Source organism: Carassius auratus, unplaced genomic scaffold (genome assembly GCF_003368295.1).
Source record: "Carassius auratus strain Wakin unplaced genomic scaffold, ASM336829v1 scaf_tig00215651, whole genome shotgun sequence".
Lineage (NCBI taxonomy): Eukaryota > Metazoa > Chordata > Actinopteri > Cypriniformes > Cyprinidae > Carassius > Carassius auratus.
In genome coordinates, this window is record NW_020528181.1 from 7,643 (window position 1) to 32,946 (window position 25,304).

Here is a 25,304-nt window from a genome sequence, read left to right on the forward strand (position 1 = left end):
ATGACATAATTGTGATTTTTGGGTGAACTAACCCTTTAATTTTCAGCAACAGTACTGCAGTCGCCACTGTTACGTGATCCTTCAATATACCCTTCTAATATGCTGATTTGCTGTAATAACATTTCTCATTATATCGGTGTTAAAACAGCAGTGCTGCTTCAATATTGTGGAAACCGTGATACAAAAAAAAAAAAAAAAAAAAAAAAAGATATTTACCGGATTTTCTTTCATTTCTTTTGAAATACGTTGTATTGTTCGTTTTAAACGCCGTTTGCAGGTAAAATGTCCTTACAGTGTAGAAAGACTGTTTTTATGCCGCGCAAGGTTTGACCAATTAGCTCAGTCCCTCCTCCTCTCGCTCATCCCTGTTGAATTTCACATCCGGTTTCAGCACCTAGGACAGCTCTCGCTCCCCCAATCTCTCTCCCTCACACAGCGAGATACACACAAAGTTTTGGGCTAACCAGACCTCCCTGCTTGACGCTAGACCTCCAAAGCCGCTAATCTACCGGGGACGGGAGTCGCAGGGGGGCTCAGAGACGCAAGAGAGAAAACGCGAGGCGCGAGATGCCCAGAGACGGCTGCGCGAGACCGAGTTCAGTTTCTCTGTCATTCCGCTGCTGAGAAGAGAGCGAAAGAGAAAGAAGCGAGCGACCGGGGATCGAGGAGCGAGGCGAGAGCACTAACGAGCGGGTCTTAACGAGGCACCGGACCGGATCTGCATGCGAGAGCGAGACCGAGCGAGGGGAGGCGCGAGATGCAGCGCGTGAACAAGCTCTTGAGTCTCGTCGTGCTGGTGCTGATGGGCACGGAACTCACGCAAGTAGGTCTATCGCCATCTTTACCTCCCACACACACACACACACACACATCTCTAACACAGATCAGACTGCAATGAATTAGCCGAATTAATGGGTAGAAGAAATTAATGAATGGGATTACAAGCCCAGAGATAGGAAGAGTAACGGTTATACTCATTGACAGCTCACAGCAAACATGAGAAGTTAAAACGAACATTCATTTAGGACTCATGTTGCTGTATATTCAACCCTCATATATTGTAAGACTGATTTTGCATTCTTTGTTTGGGATCCTAAGGAGTGAAACAGTGAAATAAGCTTCTAATGGAATCAAAACCACATCCTAAGAAGACCAAATGCTTCTGTTTGGGTCAGTTTGAGCATGAAAAATATACATTGCAGAAAAATCGCAAAATAAATCTTTTTTTTTTTTAAAGTGGGTTATCAAGTTTATAGCAAGCCCACATATATGACTAGCACAAGTCATTGAGTATCAATCTGATATAAGTCTGTTTTTGAGCTACTGAAGGCCTTTGGAGACCACACACAGAACTTGAGAAGTGCTAAGTAATATTAATGCACTTCACATTTTGTAGAGCTGTAATTGCACATTTCTATTAATAGCACTATACTAATTGCATGAAAGAGTGTAGGAATAATTTGAAAAAGTGCACATTAGGGTTAATTATGATTAGTTCTCAAAAAGAGAGGGAACGAATATAGACATTTCTCAAAATGGGGCTGACATGTCACCATCTATCATAATAGTTTCTTTATACCTTTGGATGGATGCCATATTTAATCTTATATCAGTGAAAAGAAGTACATGTACAGTGTTTAATGGGTTAAACTGTACCTCTGTCTTTATTTTTCTTGTTCAGTCGATGCACCTTTGAAATGAGACTGAGGGGTTGTGATAATTAAACATGCCAAAACAATACTACCTGTAAGTGTCCCTTATTTTCATTTACGTCATATTAAATATGGTATCTCCCCCAAAGGTGTACATCCCTGGCAAAATGGGCACTAATATGGGGGAAAGAGGCTTTGCACAAGAGGATTGAAGAGCATTTGGCCGCTCTTACTAACATTACCCAGTGCGCAGTGTTCTTGGCTCCTACATATGCAAACAGCGCTCTTCACGCTTCAGTTATTACTTTAACCAGTGTCTCACTGTAGCATGTATTTTCCTGTTGATCAGAAAGGATGAGCTTGTGAACCGTACAGCCTGTGTAAATGTTGCATTAGGCTCACAGTGGGGCAGCATGCTTACTCGGCATGTGGTCAGAAGTAAATCTCAAACTGACTCTGCCAAACCCATCAATTTCCGCCGCGTGGCTCTGTTCATCTTCTCATCTTGGAGATTTACGGCCCATTGAATCGGTTACAATTTGGCATTTTCCTCAGCTTTAGCCGGGTTTGAGAAGAGGATCTTGCAACATATACACAAATACATCGGATGTGTTCGAGTAATAGATGAAAGACACATCATATACAGTCATTTAATATCCAAAAATCATAACTGTGACATAAATATACAAGGAAAGGTGTTCATTTAGAGCAACACGGCATTCTGGGATTCAATTTGGCTACTTGTCAGTGTTAAATTAAACACATGAAATACCTTAGGTGTGAGCAAATGCATGTTGGGACAAGGTCATATCATCTTGTCTTTCACAAATGCAGTGATCAAGTTTCAAACTCAGGAAATTGCCATAGTTTGATAATTGCACTGTGAAAACTGAGTTGTCTTTCAGTGTGTGTGTGTGTATAGGAGGAGTTGAGATGAGTCACTGGGCCCTTTATCAGTTCTGTTTATGGCGTACATGCTTTATTATTTGACTCAACACTCTAAACACACTAAAAATAAAGGATACTTTTAGAAAAAAAAGAAGAGTTGTGTGGTTTAATGTCAAAGGAGAGTCTACTTGAGTTCCTCAAGAAGCTTTTTATCCTCTAGCTCTTTAGGAAACCAGTTGTGTAGTGGTGCTTTAATGGACCATGAACTAAAAGCACTTATCTTGAATATGTATGATGTGACTTCAGTATCTTCCAAAGAACACTCTTCTTCATTGGTATCTGTGGTTCCTTGAACAACCTTTAGGATTCATGGAACAGTTCTAAGAAAATGGTTCTTTTAAGAACTGTTCAATGAAAGGTGCTTTGGGGAATCTATTTATCTATTTATTTATTTTGTACAGAACACATCCTAAGCTGAACACCACCTTTAAAATCCACTCTTTAAACTAAACGGCAACAGATGGCCAATTGTTAAAAACACGACTGACTGAACACCATCCACAAAACATCTCCTAAAATGTAAATACCCCTCATAGAACACCCCTAAACGCACACAAAGAACTACATACGGAACCAAACAGCTCCTGAACCAAAACTCAATAACTCAAGAAGTACTCCTACTGTACTTAACACGATCCACAAAGGATCTTCTTAATGGAAACACCACTCACTGAACATCTACTGAACATTACTCACTGAACACCACTAATAAAAAAGCCCATGACACCACCCACAGAACAGCTGATGGATCTCATACTACAGATCTGCTAAACACCTCCATCAGTTCTCCCCACTCATTATCAACTAGTTCCCAACCTGGAACGGTTTGACAGAATGAGGTCTAAAGTGATCTCATTTGAAAATCAGTAACATAATTTAGGACAGATGCAAGATGGAACATAATATTTCCCTCTGTCCAAGTTATGTGCCAACCATCAATTGGATTTAAATTTGATCCAACCAGCAGTTTTTCTAGAGGGCCTAATAGATTGAAAAATACTATATAAAAGCATTGGTAAGATTATAGATGACCCCTCTGAAAATTATATATGTATGTAAGTTATGTGTGTGTGTGTGTGTGTGTGTGTAATATATATATATATATATATATATATATATATATATATATATATATATATTATATGTGTGTGTGTGTGTGTGTGTGTGTTGTGTGTGTGTGTGTGTGTGTGTGTGTGTGTGTGTGTGTGTGTGTGAGAGAGAGAGAGAGAGAATTCAAATGTAAATTAATTGAATTAATTATAATATATAATTCAAAATAAAAAACTTATTTTTAATTTACATGAATTAAAAAAAACATTATGTATATTTAAAGTTGTTTTTCATAAAATTTCTCTTTTTATTTGTTTATATATTTTTATTTTAAGAAAAGTTTTTAATTTTAATTACTTCATTATTTTAAATTAATTCATTTAAATTATTTATATATACACACACATATATATATATATATATATATATATATATAATATATATATATATATATATATATATATATGTATATATCAGTATGTAGTAAGTCCAAATGTAGAATCCATTCAAGCTTCCATCGAGAGAGAGAGAGGGAGAGAGAGAGAGAGAGAGGAATGATAATATATCCAGCTCCCCCAGCTATAGAATGAATGAGATTAGTTCTTGATTACCACAGTAAAGATATGCGTCTTCTATGGTCTTATCACCTTTACGGAGATAAAGGTCATCACTACGCTCTCAGAGAAGAGAATAATCTAGCTTGTGGATTAGAAGAATTATCATATTAGTAATGGCCCTGCCTTTAATCGATTCTGTCTGGTTGTGTGCTCCCGTGTGTGTGCGTTTAAAAGGAAACACAAGCTGTTGTTTATATGATGGCATTTCACCACCCTTGGCACTCATTGTTTCTCTAAAAATCCATAAATCACACGTCCACATGTTGTTCGTCAATCTCCAATCGATAGCAAGACAGATCTATCATCAGCATGTGCTCGATCTTTATGCTTGTGTTGTCCATCATATAATTCTGTAGCATCTGAACTGTGAAAGGGCAAGTGTGTGTTCACTGTTTTGTAAAAAGAGATGCACAAGGAAGAGTCGAACAGCAGGAGGATACAGGGCCACTTTGACGGTCCCTACTGTGCTAAGGACAGTAAATGATTTGAAAGAGTGTGCTGTTACTTTTTAACAATCAGAAACATGATAACCAGTGACCAGGATATAACAGCGACTTAAGGGCACGCTGTTTTAATGTATACCAATAAGAAACCACAATGCAACCTCCTAGAAACCATAGCAATACATCAGCAATCAACTAAAAAAAACACCCTAGCAACATATTACAGTAACAACACTTAGGACAGTTTAAAATCATGGAAACGGCAATGTCAAGTACTCAGAACACCCAAAAGCTGAATAGCAACTGACATAGGACTTAAACACGCTTTAGGAGCATAACAACAAACTGGCAACCACCCAGAACAACCTATCAAAAAAAATAATCGACCATCTGTTCACACATACAAACACACACTGCTCTGCTTCCCTTTACCAAGATATAAAACAACATTTTCCTACATCACAAAATAAATAGCTATGTTTCGAAGCAGTTATATTTCAGCTGGTGATGGATATTCTGTAAACTACCACTGAAAGCAACAGGAAGAACAGACTGCTTGGAGAGGGAGAGGAGGAGGAGGCGCAGGGTTAGTGGAGAGTACTGTAAATGTTCAAACAGCAGGGCTCCGTTCCAAACACTTCTGCAGTACCACGAGTCAGGCAGTGCATTTAAAGTTCTGCAGAAGAAAACTTCTAAAAACATGGACTTTACTTCTTCCTTCTCCCCTCTTCTCCACACTACAGAACTGTTATGGAGGTCTTCGGCACAGGCCGATTGATAAATCACTCATGTTGCATTGGACTGTATTTTTTTTTACACTCAGCCTCAAGCTGAAGGCTTTACAGTAGACCATTACAGATGAGTAAGTGCTGCTACAGTCTCATTCTGTCCAACAGCTCAGATGGTTTCTGCTGGTTCATTTCGGACCAATCGTCATCTAGCTCTCCTGATCTCCAGGATATTATCGTTTAGCTGGGGGCTGCAGAAATCACACAGCCTGCACATGAATTATTAAAAGGTGATAAAAAGCAAAAAGAACAGTGTTAAAGGGAATCCCAGCTCTAGATTACGGTTTTGCTGCTCTCACGTTGATGAAAGTAAAACTGATTGCTGTTGCCTTAGAGAACGCAGTCATAAAACATTCATATCAGACGTTTACTGAATTTCTTGTTTCAGAATTAATATAAATATGCACCTGACTCAATAGATCAGTGCTTTTGTAAAACTAATCCATTTGTTTGTACAGAACATTCAGATTAATATGGAAGCCTGTTTCCGCCATTGAAAAAAAAAAATCAAATAGGTAATAGTGACTTTTCTGACTTTTTTCTCGCAATTGTGAGTTTACATTTCACAGTTTTTTTTCTCAGAATTTTTGATAAAAACTTCCAATTCTGACCTTTTTATCAGAATTGTGAGACAAAACTTTATAACTCATAATTGCATGTAAAAAAAATGCAATCACCTTTATATACAGTGATGGAAACAGGCTGCCATAGATTAAAGAAACTGTTCACTCATAAATAAAATAAATACCATGTTTTCCGGACTATAAGTTGCACTCTTTTTCATAGTTTGGCTGGTCCTGCGACTTATAGTCAGGTGCGACTTATTTATCAAAATTAATTTGACATGAACCAAGAGAAATGAACCAATAGAAAACATTACCGTCTACAGCGTGAGAGGGCGCTCTATGCTGCTCAGTGCTCCTGTAGTCTACACTGAAGACATAGGGCACTCTCGTGGCTGTAGACGGTAATGTTTTCTCTTGGTTCTAAATGAATGCGACTTATAGTCCAGTGCAACTTATATATGTTTTTCCCTCATCATGACGTATTTTTGGACTGATGCGACTTATACTCAGGTGCGACTTATAGTCCGAAAAATACGGTATGTATTTACCTCCACGTCATTCCAAACCCATAATGACCCATCAAACTCAATATTCCAATTATACTCAATGCAAATGGATGCTATCAAGCTTCAGAGACGACAAAAAATTAATTAATAATAACATGAGGGTGAGTACATTTTGACAATGGATAACAATCCCTTTAATGTTTTTCTTAATTTTCAATTTTTTGTCTTAACTCCATGAAACAACTTTTTATTCCTATTCTAGTGTTAATGTGTATAAAGAAATAGCTCATAAACTCCATAAAGTTCCTGGTGTTGCATGACTTAATCAGCATAGATGTTTGGCATTAAAGGTACAATTTGTAAGAAATTTGCCGTAAAATATCCAAAAACCACTAGGCTAGTGTTATATATTTTGTCAAGCTTATCACTAACAATATCTCTAATGTTTTCAACTACTTGTAAATCGTGAGAAAATTCTCATTCTAAACAGTGACACGGAGCAGTGCAGTCGCCTGTCAATGACGTTAGTTACCTTTTGTTACCGCCTTTACTGACGTAGAAACCACATGACAACAGTTTCATGGACAAATGCGGAAGTAGCTTCGCGACCAAATTCAACTAGAAAGAGATGCTGATCTCGCTTGTGTTTTACTCGACAGGTGAGTTGTTTTGATTCGTATCTTTACAGAAAACATATGCTATTATAACAATCAACAAGATTAGTATTATGGGGCATACACACCAAACGTGGGGCATCGCGTCTCTATACCCGCGTGAGGACACGTCTCATCCATAGTCTGATCGTGTCTGTTCATTGACTTTGTATGAAATCTACTTGCGCAAATCGTTGAACTCGCGTTAAATCCATGATTTATCTTTCCGTCTGATTGATGGCCGTCAGCGGTCGGGTAGAAGACAACAAATCCCATCATTCAACGTTCCTTCTTAGCATCATCAAACCACCCGATTGTCATTGTTTTGATAGTGCGCCCTCTCGTGGCAGGTCCTAAAACCTGTACCATTAAGTTAGATTTTTTGATTCATAAGCCAAAAACTGCTGTATTGAAAAGTATTACTTATCACAGCTTTTTAATTAAAAATTGTCAGCTTTTATTAAATGCAAGAATGAAATCTAGGTTTGAAATAACTATTTAATTAACACAGTCAAATTCACAGTGGCCCAACTTTGAGAGCATTATAACAATCTTCAATGTATTATTTTTTATACATAGCATCATTCTACCATGAGCGCTGATATTTTACTCATTAATCTCTGAAATAAAAACAAGCCAATTTGATTGCCAATGTGAAGCTGCATTGTTCATTTGGCACACACACTCTCAAGGCCAAAGAAATTCAAGCCCTGGGTGATTTGTGCTGAAGTGACCTTCTATTCTATGGCTCTATCATTCATTCACTCCATCTCTCTTTTATGTCTCTCTCCATCTACTCAAACACAAAAATACAACCATAGTGCAGGATGGTAATCATGTTACATATAGGGATGACATGTCAAAAAGATATTTCAAAGGGACAGTACCCAAAAAGGGGTTTGGAGAAATGTAGCATTACATTTGCCTTAGTTTTACCATTTGACGGTACCTGTTTACTGCAGAGGATCCACTGGTGAGCAAGTAATGTAATGCTAAAGATCTCCATAAAATCTCCATAAAATTCTTATTTTTGGGTGAACTATTTTTAAAAAAAAAATATATATATTAAGCATTAAATTTCAAGTCACACCATAGCTTTGTGAGAGGAACAGCCTGAAATTTCAGTCTAAAAATTTCAAACATGATCGCCGTTCACTTTCTTTTCAAGGAAAAGAGCACCTTGGACATTCTGTTATAAATAACTCCTTTTGTGTTCTATTGGAAACCATACAGGAAATCATACAGGTTTCTAAAGACATGAGGATGAGTAAATGATGGCAGAACTAGTTCTTCAAGGACAATTCAGAAAGATTGGATCATTGTGGATCCACAAGCAAACCAAAAAGTGTGTGCATGTAATTGACAGTTGAAAGGAAAGCCAGAAAGAATATCTGCCCTAGATTCAGTGTTTTAGATGTTTTCTGTGTGATGTTTTATTAAAGTGAGGTTGGATATGCTGACAGAGACACAACTGGATTCCTGACTCCCTGAATATCTCTCAGCCTGTGTTTCTCTCTCGCTCAAAGGTCAGTCTACCTTAAGCGGCGTACCTTTGACATATTCATGTTTTATTCCAAAATATCAGTTTATTTTGGATTTATAATCTGTTTAATTTATTAAACAACCAAGAAGGATTAGTTTTAGTTTTTGTTTTAATTTAGGGGAAAAACAAATAAGTATGGATTTTAAACAAATGTATGCATGTATGCATGTATGTATGTATGTATGTGTGTGTGTGTGTGTGTATATTTAATATATATATATATATTTAATATATATATATATATATATATATATATATATATATATATATATATATATATATATATATATATATATATATATATATATATATATATATATGTATGTATATACATATATATATATACATACACACACACACACATTTATATATATATATATACACTGTATATACATACACATATACACTTGCTACATTGCTAATGGTGCATAGTGTCACATACATTCCATATTTTTATTTTAAACTTTATATGCCTATTCAGCAAAACTTATTGAATATATCAAACAAAAAATATTTCAAATCAGTTTTAAAAAGGAGGTTCCCATTGTGACAAATTACCCTGTGCATCTGACCAATGCTGGAGATTTTAGCATAATAGATTACATTTTTCAATTAGTTTCTTGGCAAATCGTACCATATGCCTTAAAGGGTTAGTTCAGCCAAAAATGAAAATTAGCCCATAAATTACTCACCCTCAAGTCACTCTACATGTATATGACATTCTTCTTTCAGACGAATCCAGTCGGAGTTTTATTAAAATTTGTCTTTTATCTTACAAGCTGTTTAATGGCACTCAGCGCTTGTTGCAGTGCATCCGTCCAAAAGAAGTGAAATAAAAAGCACCCATAAAACAAAAGTGTCTAACACAGCTCCAGGGGTGAACAAAGGCCTCCTGTAGCAAATCTATGCGGGAGGATGACGTATGAGGTCACTGTTGTGAAAACCAGCGTTTGTTAACAGGTTCAAAAGAAGCAAAGTTTCCTTTCTTTCGCAAAGGAAACCAGTCTCCTCTTTGCTTAAATCGATACCCTCCAACATTCTTCATTACAAATCCTCGTTTTGTACTTCTAATTAGTGACTGTTGTTTTATTTTGATCTCTCCCCTGCATTTTCGTGTTTGTCACTTCTGACCAGTGCATGCGCAAAGCTGACATCATATGTCATCTGCCCAGGACTACTTCTGTGTACAACAGTTATCCTGAAAAGCACATGAAATTTGATAGCCTGCTTTCTTTTCTGATGTTAATATATCCATTGTGAAACAGTCAGACAAGATTATACATCCTAAAGAGCGTGCAAAGAGCACTTCCAATATAATCATTATGCACAATTAATCTCTTATTTACATTGTATCTACACATTGTTATAATGAGAGGATTCACGAGCTTGCAGAACTCAGTACTTAAGGAGAAACTCTGCGTATTGAGTGGTGAGTGAAGAGTTGATGCACTTCTGAACCCATATACACACAGGAGCGTTTGCCAAATATTTATGGCTGATATCAGACGGGGCCCCCTGGTTCCCCTGGGCCAAAAGTGGCCGCTTACCTCGCTTATTGGTGAAATCCACCCCTGTGTCTGTCTGTGATTAATAGGTGATTTATGAGACTACACTACTCATTCTGTCTTACTGCCAGATAGTGGTCGGGTGTAATTGCATCACAGTAACGCCGATCACAACACGGGGGCGCTCGAGTCATTCTAATGCAAACTGAATTAATGCACTAAACCTAAAGGTACTGTATCTGATGTGTAGGATGCATGCAGAGTGGGTCTTCTCCGGGACCCTGTGACTCTTATATGTTTCAGTTTTCACTAACAATCCGTCTACGCATGTGCATGTCAGAGATTTTCAAATGTTTAAGCCTTCCAGCTTTTACATAAAAGGTATTCCAACCAAATATTCCACTTATGTTCCTTTATTTCCCAGTCGTATGAGTAGCTAGTATCCTCGTGACACATCTTGTGAGTTCTTTAACAGTAGGCCTGCTATTTCTGGGGAAAACAAACAAACAAACAAACAAAAAGCTAATAAAAGTGAATTTTGGCAGGGTGCTTGTTAAAATAGCCCGTTAGCTGTGTGTGTTTGACATTACAAGTCCGAAAACACTAGACTCAGGTTCTCTTGAGGCCGTAACCATGTCAGGAACACCATAAAACTGGTCGTTTAACCTTATTATAGACTTACATATTACAATTTACAATTTACAAAAAACTTTAGTGTTTGGTTTAAAACTTCGGTTAAAATAAAACTTTTGTCGTGTGAAAGAATCAAAACAGATTATGCTGCGAAAATCACATACAGAAAATTTGACGCCCCCCGAAAGTATTTTTTAACTCGGCTCTCGGCACATTGGTGACAGTTACGCGGGTGATATGTGATCGTTATTCATTCCCGTTGATCCGGAGTGGGGCGTGACATTGAGATGTTCCGTTTACAACCTTAAATTATATCGTGTCATTAACAGAATCCGCTGCCAAGTGCAAATCCCTTGTGGCGCGTCTCGTGAGCAGAGGCGCGCTTGACGCGTTCTAGCCTTCCCTTAAATAGGAGCGCGTGGCGCCGCCTCCTTTCTCATCCACGGAGAGCAGTCGGTGTGTGCAGTTGTAATCCATCCTGAATAATTCACTTGCGTGGTGAAGGCGGACCAATAAGGGCGTGAACGCAAACAAAAGAGGCACGGATAACGGAAAAGACACTAGACGGGAGCACCGCGGAGACGAGGGTCACAACTGCTTAGTTTTTATTACTCTAACAACGTCGGACTCCCTTCAATCATTGACATTCATGAAGATGTGCACCGCGAGACCGACCGAACCGGGACCATTAGAGGAGATGTTGCGGATGATGGTGATGCACGAGACGCTCACGGGCAGCGATGCTCGCCGTTACTGTTCCCCGGTGGCTTGTGTAGAATGAGAGTTTGGGTCAGTGCGCAGAGATGTCGGTGCCTTTGCTGAAGATCGGTGTGGTGCTCAGCACCATGGCAATGATCACCAACTGGATGTCCCAGACACTGCCTTCACTAGTGGGGCTCAACACCACCAAACTGACCGCGGCGCAGGGCGGCTATCCTGACCGGAGTATAGGAGTAAGTCTCGTGTTCCTTCCCCTGAAAATTCGAAACAAAAGTTAAAATATTAAGCTTGGATCAAGTAAAAATATTTTCCATTTGCGCATATAGTAGCGCGTTGCAATTAAGCGTAATATTATAATTTTTAAAGCGCTTTTTTGTATACAGATGTTTATTCTTTTGCATTCTACTCCATTCATTCTTTAAAAATGTCCAATGCAGGATCGTGAGTGTTCTCCGTTTCAAAAAGTGGCGTTCACGGACCTGCTCACCGTGATGTCATGGAATTTCGAACGTTCAGCTATTAATATTACAATTTGTAATGTTTCCGTGTTCCAATTAGCTCTAATAAAACTTTTTTTTATTTTAATAAACCAAAATTGCTGCAATAAGTCAATAGAAATCAGGAGCATTTTTTTTGTGTGTGATTTCACTAGAATGAGACAGTCCACTGAAAAAAATCAAAGAGGTTCTGAAAGCACGAACGTGTTTTGAACACATATGCTTAAAAAAAAAAAGAATGAATAATGGAACAAATAGGCTATCACCAAATACACTGCAGATGTAATGCAATTGTTTTCATTTTCATGAACAATTTTAATATCACTTTGAATATTGGGCCAGATTAAAAATGTAATGTAACAAGAAAAAAGACTTCAAAAGTCTTTTTGTGGAGTTATAATATTCCATTGGGTTGGAGATTGTGGAGATATAGGACTCTCCGGACCTGCATCAGTGAATGCTCATCAATTCTCCATCTGTCCCTCACTGTCACCAACTCCAGACAGACTGTGATTGGATCTGTAGCTCAGCAGCAGTTCAAGAACGACACTCAGCTGAACAGGATAGATGGCCTCTAACAGCTGTCTGTCCAATGTGACTAAAAAACTGTGCACATGATTCAGGCTGATGTAAAGCTACTGTGTTTTGATTGGTGGGTGGGGAAGTGGGTGTGGTCTGATGTGGCACAAGCTGATGGGATTTTGCGCAATCTTGTGTCATGTGTTTGTAATGCCAATAAATCTGGGATTACAAATAAAACTAAGAACTTGAAGAAATGTTGTAATATATCTCGTTCTGTCTCATCTTCTCACAGGTTTTACCCGCCAACCCTGAGGAGTCCTGGCAGGTGTACAGCTCGGCTCAGGACAGCGAGGGCAGGTGTGTGTGTACGGTCGTCGCACCGCAGCAGACTATGTGCTCAAGAGATGCCCGCACCAAACAACTCCGCCAGCTACTGGAGAAGGTGACCTCCCGACCCACAATGCTCTATTGATTTGCCCTTGGGAATCACATTACTTACGTAAAGTTGCCAAAGACACTGAATATATGACAACCAGTCTGGAGATTTCCTCCAAAGATCAAAGTGACCTAGAGGCATGCGCCTAACAACACAGGCATCAATATCATTCGTATCCAAATACTCAGAGTTAATAAGTTTCTCTGGAACAAGGCTGGCACACAGGCAAACAGACTTTCTTCAGAAAGAAGACGATGCAACTCCTCGGACACATCAATCATTAGCAGATGTGGAATAGCTGCAGAATTCACTAGTTTGCTGAAAGTCACTAGATTTGTTATATATTGATGTTCAGAGTCGATATATTTAGATGTTTCTTATCGTATATTAGATTTTTTTTTATTATTGTAATGAAAGAAATTTGTTAGGAAAAAGCAAGAATATTGCATTTTTGTTCAAGAGAACAAATATATATATATATATATATATATATATATATATATATATATATATATATATATATATATATATATATACTTTTAATTAGACATTAATATTTAATTTCTATATGTAATATTATATAAGTATAATATAGTGTGTGTATAAAAGATAATAAGAATATATATATATATATATATATATATATATATATATATATATATATATATATATATATATATATATATATATATATGCCTAATCACACAATGTGAGTTTTCCAATTTATAAATAATAATAATAATAATAGGTATTATATGAAATGTGTTTATAAACAAAACATATTAAATATTTAGTACCTGTGTGTTTTTAGGTGCAAAATATGACACAATCAATCCAAGTATTGGACCAGAGGACTCAGAGGGACCTGCAGTACGTGGTGAAGATGGAAGATCAACTTCGTGGCCTGGAGACTAAATTCAGACAGGTGGAGGAGAACCACAAACAAAACATCGCCAAGCAGTACAAGGTAAACACACAATTAAATGCAAGCAGTGCACATATTTTACATATATGCACACATCGCTCCACACTATCACACATGAACAAACTGCAGATCGCATGCACACCTATAAATGCTTGTGTGATTTTTCTGAAATGTGCAGACATGTCTGATTTGATCCAAACAATTAATGAACTTTTGGTCAAATTAAATATTTGCATTGTTGTTCAAAAAATTAAACATTTGTTTTTACTGAATTAAATATGATTCTATTATTATAATAAGATATAGTAAAAAAGCAAAAAAAATAAATGATCTGCACATTTCAGTTTTTCTATAATATAACAGTCCAAAACATCCCATGAACCACACACCTGACACATGCATGAAATATAATTTTTGTTTGCACTTTGTAACACCAGTCTGAGTACATGTGCGAGTACATGAGTGTGTGTGTGACTGTGAGAGCACGTGAATGTGTTAGCTAGGTTAGCGAGTTAGCTCCCTGTGCTGAGTGTGTTGTTTCTTGCTTGCAGGGCTAACTATAAAGACATGATAGGAGAGCCAGAGGCCAGAAGAGGCAGGTCTAACCCACGATTGGCTGAAGTGGGCCTCAATCATGCTGTTTATGTCACGATTCTCATATTCTATTCGACATTAGCTGTAAGAAACACTCCTCCCCCCTCCCTTATCCAACCACCAATCAGATCTCCTCCTGCATGCTACTCTAAAGAACTGTTACATTTTATTTATATGATCTACATTATTTAGTTTCATTGCTATATTGCTATTATTACTTCTACTACTTCCATTATTATTCTCATCTTTGCTAGTATTGCTTAAGTTTTCATTATTATTATTATTATTATTATTATTATCTCTTATTATTTGTCACTATGAGTCTTTGGTTTTTGAAATAATATGCGTTTTTTTTGGAAGTAAAGAATTTAATCTTAACATCACATTGTTGTATGTGAGTTGTAATTTCAGCATGTGTCCCTTTCTGCTGTTGCATTCTAAACGACAACTAATAAAGTCTTTTCCCAATTGTTTACCGTGTTCAGAGCGCTTGATTTCGTCGATAAATGTTTGTAAATATATTATTTTTATACGGATATGAGTAGTTTTACTGCAGCTTGGCCTCTGGTCTCTCACTGGCTCTACAAGCACACACACACACACACACACACACACACACACGCACATGCACACACAAAGACTCGTTTTTAATGTTGTTGTTTTTTGAAGCACTTCAGCAAAGAATCCTCTTTTTAAAAAATATCTCAGGGTTCTTGAGGTGCTGCATTAAATGTAAGATTCTATTACAACAGAAGTTCTTAAATATTAGCATCCATAGTTGTTAAAGTGCATCAGTACATACACTTAATGGCCCAAATTATGTGGACACCTTTTAGTTAAAGGATTTTCATCTACAATGTCACTTGATGTATAAAATCAAGACTACAACCAATATAGTCTCCTTACCTTTTGAAAAAGAAGTTCACTTTTGGCTTACCTTTATAAAGGGCATGTAGAAAATATATCTAATGATTAAAGCACAAGATTATTAAAACATAATGACTTGAAATGTTCTTTAGAGTAGAACTTTTTATTTGACATTATAAGTGTACTTACATGTTAAGAAAATCACCTGAAACAATTATCTGCAAGTACAGTTTTTTTTTTAAATATATACTTTTAAGATTTGAAATAAACTATAAGTGCACATTCAACACAACTAATAAAATTAATTTAATTCAACACAAAAAGCACACTTCTTTTTCACAAGAGCAAACGAGCGTGACCTTATTTATAATATATATAATATAATATTATTTAATGAGCCTTCTGGTGGGGACAAGACCTGAACTCTTACAAAAGACCTTTGTGACCATTTTCAGTCACCCAACATCAATACCTGACCTCACTGATGCTCAGAAACAAATCGCTGCATCCATGTTTCTGCATCTAGAAAAACCTTCCCAGAGGAGTAGAAACTGTTACAGGAGCAAAAGAAAGACTAGACGCCCATTCACACCAAAACTGATTACTAGCATCCACACCAACGCATGATAACAAGTTTTGTCATCTGCCACTTTAAATGCTTTAGTCAGGTGAATTCTGATTGGTTGTCAATGTTTTTTATCATTTGTCAGCTAGAAAAAAAATTCTGAAAGCGATTCAAATTACATAGTATCTTTGTGCCCTTATTATTATCAATGTGGTGTTGCCTCTGCCATTCCTTTAAAACTAGAACGATATCTTTATCATTATAGTGTTATCCATGGTGTGCACGGGTCTTAACTCATTGTAAATAGTTTTAAAATGAAAGGACATTGGTGTGGTGTTTAGATGTCCACATACTTTGAGGCAGATACGGTTTTCTTTAAGAACTCCAATGGTGTTAAAACCCATTGAAACGTTTATTAAGAGTGTCGAGATGAACAAATGCACATATTAATGTACACACAACAGTATTCAACACCTAGATTGTTCAACTCAGCGTAGACAGCAAGGGTTCAGACAGGTTTCAGAGCATACAGTATAAGCAAGACTTCCCAATGCTCCCACTTTACGTATTTGCAGGCCATAAAGGCAAAAATGGCGGAGCTGCGTCCACTGATCCCCGTACTGGAGGAATACAAAGCGGACGCGCGGCTGGTTCAGCAGTTTAAGGAGGAGGTGCAGAACTTGACGTCCAGCCTCAGTCTCCTCCAGCAGGAGATGGGAGCCTACGACTACGATGACCTGCACTCCCGTGTGGTTAATCTAGAGGAGCGGCTACGTGCGTGCATGCAGAAGCTTGGTAAGAAACACACAGTCAACAAATACTTATCCTTCTTTTACCAAAAACATGATCATGGATCAGCATTGTTTACTGCATGGTCCTGGAATTCCAGGTACAGTGCAAAATAATGTGTTGATCACCATAAAAAAGTATGATTAATGGAGCCAATCTGCAACTGTTAAAATACTGTTTCAATATCACAGCCACAAGATGTAAACTATTTGTGTATACATTAGGTATTATTTTTTTTTACAACTTGCTTGCATTACAACAAATACAACCATAAATATTACAATGTAAAATGCTATTTTTGACTATCTGCACACAGAGTAAAAGTAAGAATTAATGAATAATAATGAAAGAACGAAAAAAAAAAACATGAATAGAAATAACAAATTAACATCAGAAATAGAATTTCTAACACAATGTAAAAAAGCTGCCTAAAAAGATAACTCAAACAGCATCTTAACAGAAGTATTTTTGGAAAGACTTTTGGAACCTTTATTTTTAGGAGCAAACTGAAGAACTATTTAAAAAGATTGGGTACTAATTAAGACACTTATAGTGATATAGAAATTAAGTCTCTCTGATTCACTCTAATCTGATTCCTCAAACACTTTGTCTGCCATTTCCCAATGATGAAGAACAATCTCAAACGAGATCTTTTTAAACTGTTTGTTCTTCTTGTTGAAACTTTTGCTTACGTCTCCTGCTTCTCAGACGTTTCTCCTGAGGAAAGGTCATGTGTCTCCTCGAGGGCTTTCAGAGATCTCAGGATCTCAAACCCTGTTGGATTTGACCAAAAGTCTGTAATCAAAAGTATCAGATTTCAGTATTTCTCATCCATTTCTACAAAGTTCAAATGTTCTGAGCTGCTCTCCACATTCATTTTACAGCTCTGTAATCTTAATGTCAACTATTCTCTCATTTGGGTCTGTTTTAGTTTAGCACAAACATCTGAGATGTAGCTGATACTTCAATGAAGCACAACTGAGATTTATAGTCTCTTGAGCTATAAATGAGTAAAATTATGCATTCATTATCACAGCTTCAATTTCCCAGCATCCACACAGTTTCTGGAAGAGAAATCTGGGCCAGTTTTACTGTACGATCAATATGGCTTTAAGACAACTGACTGATCTCTCCATGTGTGTCGCTTCTGATGAATATGAAACACTTACAGGAAAACTACATGAATTTCACATATTCCCATCCACATGTGACATGAATGAATTTGTTTTGTTGAGGACAGATGTATTACTGTTACTGTTCTAAGCAATCAGATTTATAGCAATTTCTTTCAGAAATGTAAAAATAAAAATAAAAATAGAATTCCTCAAATGCCATTTTGATGTGATCACATGATTAAACAAGAACACAAGAATTTAGAAGGATAGTTCACGCAGAAATTAACTTTTTGTCATCATTTACTTACCCTCATGTCCTTCCAAACCTGTAAGAGTTGATTTCTTATGTTGAACATGAAATAAGATATTTTGAATATTGCTGGTAATCAAACAGTCGGTGGTTCCCATTGACTTCCATAGTATTTTTTTCCCCCCTATGGAAGTCAATGGGAACCACCGACTGTTTGCTTACCAGCACTCTTCAAAATATCTTATTTCATGTTCAACATAAGAAAGCAACTAAAACATTTTGATCAATGATGACTAGAATTTTCATTTTTGGGTGAAATATCCCTTTAACGTTCTTAGATGACCTCAAACATGAAATTAGTTTTTCCTGTACAATGAAAAAATACTGGGGTAAAAAACAATTTTCACTCAAAAAATGCTACTAAATCTCACAAATGAAAAAATAATTGGCTCATAACACTTTGAATTGAACATGACATTGAGAAGTAGAAACATCGTATTCTCTTGTGAAACATATTCTAATAATATTTATTCACTACTTTGATTTTTTTTTTTTTTTTTTTTTTACAGCGTATATATTGACAATACTGAATCAGTAATCATGTACAATGTGTGAGAGGGTTGTGCATTTATTTTTCTGCAGATGTGTGTCTGCAATATTAGAGAATCAGGGCTTTAGTCTAAAGATAGTAGCGTAATAATTTAGTCCTGTATCTCCCTCCAGATAACAGATTACAGCTCAGTGTGTTAATCTCAAGAGTGTGTGTGTTGAATGGCCGAGGCTGAGCAGGAAAAACACACAAACACACACACACCACGGTTATTACTCACTATCACCACAGGATGTCAAAAAACATAATTTTTTATATTTATCTTACAATTTATCTGTATATTATATTCTCTCTCCGTCACACACATGAAAGCCTTCATCTGTATTCCCATATTATCAATGAAGACGTTTTCTCTCTCTCTTGGCTATGAAAGCTCATAATGAAACTGAGTTTGACACAGTTAAAGTCATTTAATCATAACCTTCACTCCAAGATATAAGATTACCAGAGTAATTATGACTGAATCAGACTCATCATAACATTACAGCATTAAATCTCATTAAACTCATTAAACTTGTGTGATAATAAGCTTCTCGTTAGAAAGTGTTTGTGTGTGTTTATGTGCGCAATTATATATGTGTGTTGTGTTTTCTACAGCGTGTGGTAAGCTGACTGGCATTAGTGATGCAATCACTATTAAAATATCCGGATCTCGGTTCGGATCCTGGATGACAGACCCTCTCGCTCCTGAAGGAGACACAAGGGTGAGTGTAAATGCACAAACATACATATTTCCCAATTTTAGACATATATAAATGCAATCAGACATGCGATATCATTCAAAAGATGGGGTTAGTAAGATGTAATGTTTTTGAAAGAAGTCTCTTTTGCTTACAAAAGGTGCATTTATTTGAACAAAAATAATAGTAATATTTTTAAAAATATTATTACAATTTAAAATAACTTTTTTAATTCAAATAAAATTGTAAAATGCAATTTATTCCTGTGATGCAAAGCTGAATTTTCAGCATCATTACTCCAGTCGTCAGTGTCACATGATACTTCAGAAATCAATCTAACTTATTGATTTGCTGCTCAAGAATCATTTCTTATAAATGTTGAAAACAGCTGTGCTGCTTCATATTTTTGTGGAAAGCTTTTTTCCTTCTTTCTTTGATTAATAGAAAGCTCAAAAGAACAGCATCTTTTGTAACGTTATAAATGTCTTGGCTGTCACTTTTGATTAATTTAATGTGTCCTTGCATTTATTAGTATTTGTGTATAATGGTAACTTCCTTCTGGAAGACAAACAGGATTCATTTCTGAGATTCATTAACATGCAGATAGTGGAGGATATCTGGTTATTTTATGCCGGGAATAAAAACCCACAAGCACATAGCTGCCGGCAACCACTTTATAACCACATTGCTTTATAACCATAAAGAAAAAACAAACCTCAAATGCAAATAGACATGCTTAAGGAAAAGCCACGTCGTATATTGAAATACAGTATACACAGAGAAGAGTTAAAATGCACAATGAAGTTCTTTGCCCTAAAGGGACAAAGTCGTGGCCTAGTGGTGCTGCCCACTGCTCCGGGTGTGTGTTCACAGTGTGTGTGTTCACTGCTGTGTGTGTGTGTGTGTGTGTGTGTGTTCACTGCTGTGTGTGTGCACTCTGGATGGGTTAAATGCAGAGCATGAATTCTGAGTATGGGTCACAATACTTGGCTGTATGTCACGTCACTAATGCCATTTCAGCTAAAATCACATGTCACTGTGCAGTAGATTGGTTTATTCAGATGACTTGTCTTACTATACAGGTGTAAAAAAAAAAAAAAAAACATGATTCTTAGAGAGTTATGACTTTAAAAAGAGCCTTTACAGTTGCCAAAAAAATAACTGGTTTTTGTTACTAAATTGAATAATCAAGCCCAGCTGCCCAGGTGACAAAAAGTAACGCAAAAGTAACATAATGCATAACTTTTCTATCACAATTTGATACTTTTTGGTTAGATGCAATATTGTAATGTATTACTTTTAAAAGTTACTTTTCTCAATACAGTTTGTGAATCACTTGGAATGAAATAATAAAAATAAAGAAATCTACTTGTAATAATGATTTGTTTGCAAGCTTACTTTTACACTGTTTGTCCTTCAAACAACATTTATAAACAGTTTATAAATCACTTGGAAAAAACAAACCAGTTCAAAACAAATATTTGTTTGTGAGTTGAACATCCGTGGAGTTGAAGCCAGGTCACTAACTCTCACAGTGCCACGAGGGGAAAATAAGCGAGGCCAAATAATTTTCCACTCGTCCAGATGTGAAGTGCTCCAGTGGGGCTCGTAATGGAGGCCGCCGAGGGGCTTGTGATAACGGCTGGAGGTTAAGACTGTGGAGGATGAATGAGGGCAGCTGGAAATAAGTGTGAAATGTTCCTGATGGCCTGTTTGTATAAGCCGATTCTTAGCCTAATCATCTCTCAGACATCTGTGAAAGTGTGAAAAAGGTTTTTGGTGATGTTGGATGGCAAAGCAGAAGTGTGCTATAACCTTTGACCTATTTATCTGTCAGATTGCACAACATTGTGGTTAAAGATCTGGGCCGGTTACCAAACGTTATAGTATTGAACCCGCATGGGGTGATCTATGAGCCATCAGCATTGCACCGTGGCCAGGTTCTTAACCTCAGGTTGCAAGCGACTGTTGTGGCTAAATGACAAATTGGTATTTAGCAGTTGGCATCCCAGAGCTGCATTTGTGAGAAGTTTCCCAGCATGCAGGTTTCCAGTTCTCATTGATGAGAACAAAACTTAAAGTGAATTGAACTGAATAATGACACTATGAACTGAACGGAATCAACATTGAACTGATTTGATCTGAATAACGACACTTAAACTTTATAGCAGAATTTGAACTGGTCTCATATTTGATAAAGTTTGCATCATCTGTTATTTTCCTGTGTATTACTGTAAAGATGCTATTATCACAAAATACCAACACCTGTTCAGTGTTCACTAACTATTAACTGTAGTTCACATGTAATGGGCTAGATCTTCATGCACCAATTTTTCAACCCAAAATATTTCTATATAGCTATTATTGAATTTTGTCACATTTTTTGCATTAAAAACAAAACACTGAAAAGTAAAATAAACAAGATATGCAAGTGAATAATAGAAGTGAATTTTGGTATCAAAACATTGTAATGTACCATATGAAATTATATTCATTTTAAGATTTGCTATAATTGCATTCAACAATTTATAACAGTATATAATAAATATATATTATATAAAACACACACACACAAACAAACACACACACACACACACACAGAATTTTCTATTTAAAAAATAAAGAAATTAAAATACAATTATATTTGGCTACATCAACAATGTAGTTTAGCTTTTGTATCTTACTGCCAATAATCTTACAATAATAATAAAAAAGAAATGTTCACCGACCACCAATTTTGCAGTGTACAGCAGACCAGAAAATATAAAAGAACCACAAATACTCCAATACAAAACAAAAAATAAAATAAAAAATATTAGAGCCCACTGTACTCATATTAGATCTTTGATTTAGAAACAACACACTTTCACAACAAAATACACAATTACAAACACATTAAAGTGATGCCTTGCACAAGATAGTCCATCCAGGCTTCATAAACGCAGTAGAGCAATTTTAAATCATAGAACATATAACCTTCATTCACACCCACAGACCTGGTTTTAGCACTTCCCCCTTCCCCTCTTTCTGTTTTTGTCACACTTTGGGTTGGAGGCTCTTGTTCTCAAAGATTGATGAGACTTTAGGCTGTATGTGTGAGACAGGCAGAGCGTGGAGAGAGAGAGAGAGAGAGAGAGGGAGAGGTGTGTGTATGTGTGGGAGTGAACAATAAGCAATATCTCAGAGTGGTTTTTGGCTCTTCAAAGATAAAAAGCTTTGGCAGAGTAGTGTGTTGCTGTCAGAAATATCAAGCAGAGATGGAGCAGCATTCATGCTCTGCGTGAGCATTAAGTTAAAGCAAGAACAAACGCCCTGTTACTGACCAGAATGTGGTCAAATATTAATGCCATGTTCTATATTCTGATCAGATTCCAATTTGATTTCCAACTTCTGACCATAAAGATTCTCAGAAGCTGATGCATACAGAAATAAAATAGCAATGTTACCAGATTTATAGATCAACAAAAAAAAGAGTCCTGGCATCCAAATTCCAAAGGACAAGCTAATATTTACACTGCATGTATATGATTATCAGAGAGGATTATTTACTGTGCTTTACACACTCACATGCCTATGCAAAGCAGGTTTTATTATAGTGTAATGATAAAAAAACAAATTAACGACTTTTGAACTGTAGTATATATGGGCTCTATTTTTTCTCTTTGCAAGCTATACAACACAAACCCAAAGTTTTACATGGAAAGGTGACCAGATCCTGGCCCGAGAAACATCTGTTGGGAAAAGAAAGGCTTATCGTGTTATTTTGGTGTTAGCCAAAGGATGAGTGCCCTCAGTTGATTCTTGGCACTTCCTTCTACTTTTGGGGATTTTATGTCCCCACCTCTGTCCAGGACTCACTCACTGAGAGTATTACCACACGGTCATGTGTAAAGATGCTTTGGAACAGGTTATAATGTGAAAAATGCTTTTAAAACAGTGAAATCTAATCAAATGTTAGTGGTGCAGCTGTGCAGTAAACAACTGTGGATTTCAAAAGAGGTAAATGTTGTGCAGTATGTTCAAACATGCAGAAGAGAGAGTGAGTGTGTATGTTAATATATACAGTAGATGTTGTTTACCGCCTCGTGCCTCATAGAGAGCACACAGACGTCCCGCTGGGCTGCAAGGATCTGGAATATTCCATAAGCATGACTGCTCTATCTTTCCATTCGCTCACCGAGAGACAGAAGCCCCAGCCATGCTGGGAATTCTCCACAGAGAGTCGCTTTTATCCGGAATTATCTGGAATTATCCCCATAGGGTTCGTAATGCCTGGCACACAGCAACTTCCTGGCTGTCAGTTTTCACCGCCTGCGTTCTGCCACAGCTAGGGAAGGATGGACACCTTCAGTCTGAAATTTAATTAAGACCTCGCTGAACATGTCCTTCTGTGCTGGCAAATTAATGCTAGAACCAAAAAATCTAATGCAAGCACAAGCAAAATAAAGAAGAACTTGACCCACTTCGATTAATCGTTGAAAAGATTAGTATAAGCTTCAGTACTTCTTTCTATCCATCTATCCATCCATCCATCCATCAATCCATTCACGCACCTATCTATCCATCAATTAACTACCTACTTATAAACCTACAAAATGTTCAAAGAAGGCTTTGTCAAGCCAACATTCAAAGTTCAAAGTTTATCTTGATAAACATTAAAATCTGAATTTAATTCAAGTTCCTGTTTGCTACCTCATATTTAATTCAAATTCAATGCAAAATGGAGCACAACTCTGATGAACATCTTGAAAAGGTTAGATTCAGTATCCCTTCTGACAAACATCTGCTGCATGTCGTGTGAAAATCCGGCAGGGAATGTTTCAGCAGGCATACTGTAGTTAAACAAATCCAAAGACTAATGCATTAATGCACATCTGGTCAACATACTTGTGCTACAGGGGGTGTCTTATTAACTCAGTTCCTTGTATTGTTAGTTGTTAATATTGATCACTTACTCTCTCGCTTCTGTCCAGGTGTGGTACATGGATGGCTACCATAACAACCGCTTCGTGCGCGAGTACAAGTCTATGGCGGACTTTATGACGTCGGATAACTTCACATCTCACCGGCTGCCGCACCCTTGGTCCGGGACGGGTCAGGTGGTGTACAATGGCTCCATTTATTTCAACAAGTTCCAGAGCAACATGATCATCAAGTTTGACTTCAAGACGTCCGCCATAAGTAAATCTCAGCGTCTGGACAATGCGGGCTTCAGCAACACCTACCACTACGCCTGGGGCGGACACTCCGACATCGACCTCATGGTGGACGAGGGCGGGCTCTGGGCCGTCTACGCCACCAATCAGAACGCGGGGAACATCGTCATCAGCAAGCTCCACCCTCTCACCCTACATATAATGCAGTCCTGGACGACCAATCACCCGAGACGCAGTGCCGGGGAGTCGTTTATGATTTGCGGGACGCTCTACGTGACCAACGGCTACTCGGGAGGGACGAAAGTCTACTACGCCTACCACACCAACTCCTCGACATACGAGTACATCGATATCGTTCTGCAGAACAAGTACTCGCACATCTCTATGCTGGACTATAACCCACGAGATCGCGCACTGTACGCTTGGAATAATGGACATCAAGTCCTGTACAACGTTACGCTTTTCCACGTCATCCGCTCGGAGCAACTGTAACCTTGGAGGATTTGGTTGGGAGTATCTGAAGACAATCTTTAGGAATGTTCTTAAACCTATTGTTACAAAAAGGCTATGCTGAATGAAAACTAAACCTGAACAACAGACATCTGAATGGAACATAGGACACAAGATCATAAACAGATGCCAAAAAAATAAATAAATAAATAAACAAAGCCACG

The 25,304-nt window shown here is 37.1% G+C and overlaps 1 protein-coding gene across 2 annotated transcripts; it reads left to right on the plus strand.

The window, feature by feature from the left end:
- Positions 1-350: 350 nt before the first annotated feature.
- Positions 351-25,304, plus strand: LOC113095278 (noelin-like). Of its 2 annotated transcripts, none has more exons than XM_026260852.1 (6): positions 351-823; positions 12,936-13,085; positions 13,891-14,046; positions 16,606-16,825; positions 19,392-19,498; positions 24,448-25,304. In XM_026260852.1, the coding sequence occupies exons 1-6, from the start codon at positions 758-760 to the stop codon at positions 25,120-25,122; spliced, it is 1,374 nt and encodes a 457-aa protein (XP_026116637.1). In that variant the 5' UTR covers positions 351-757; the 3' UTR covers positions 25,123-25,304. The 2 variants fall into 2 exon arrangements, with proteins under 2 accessions (XP_026116637.1, XP_026116636.1); XM_026260851.1 differs by lacking the exon at positions 351-823 and adding an exon at positions 11,322-11,857.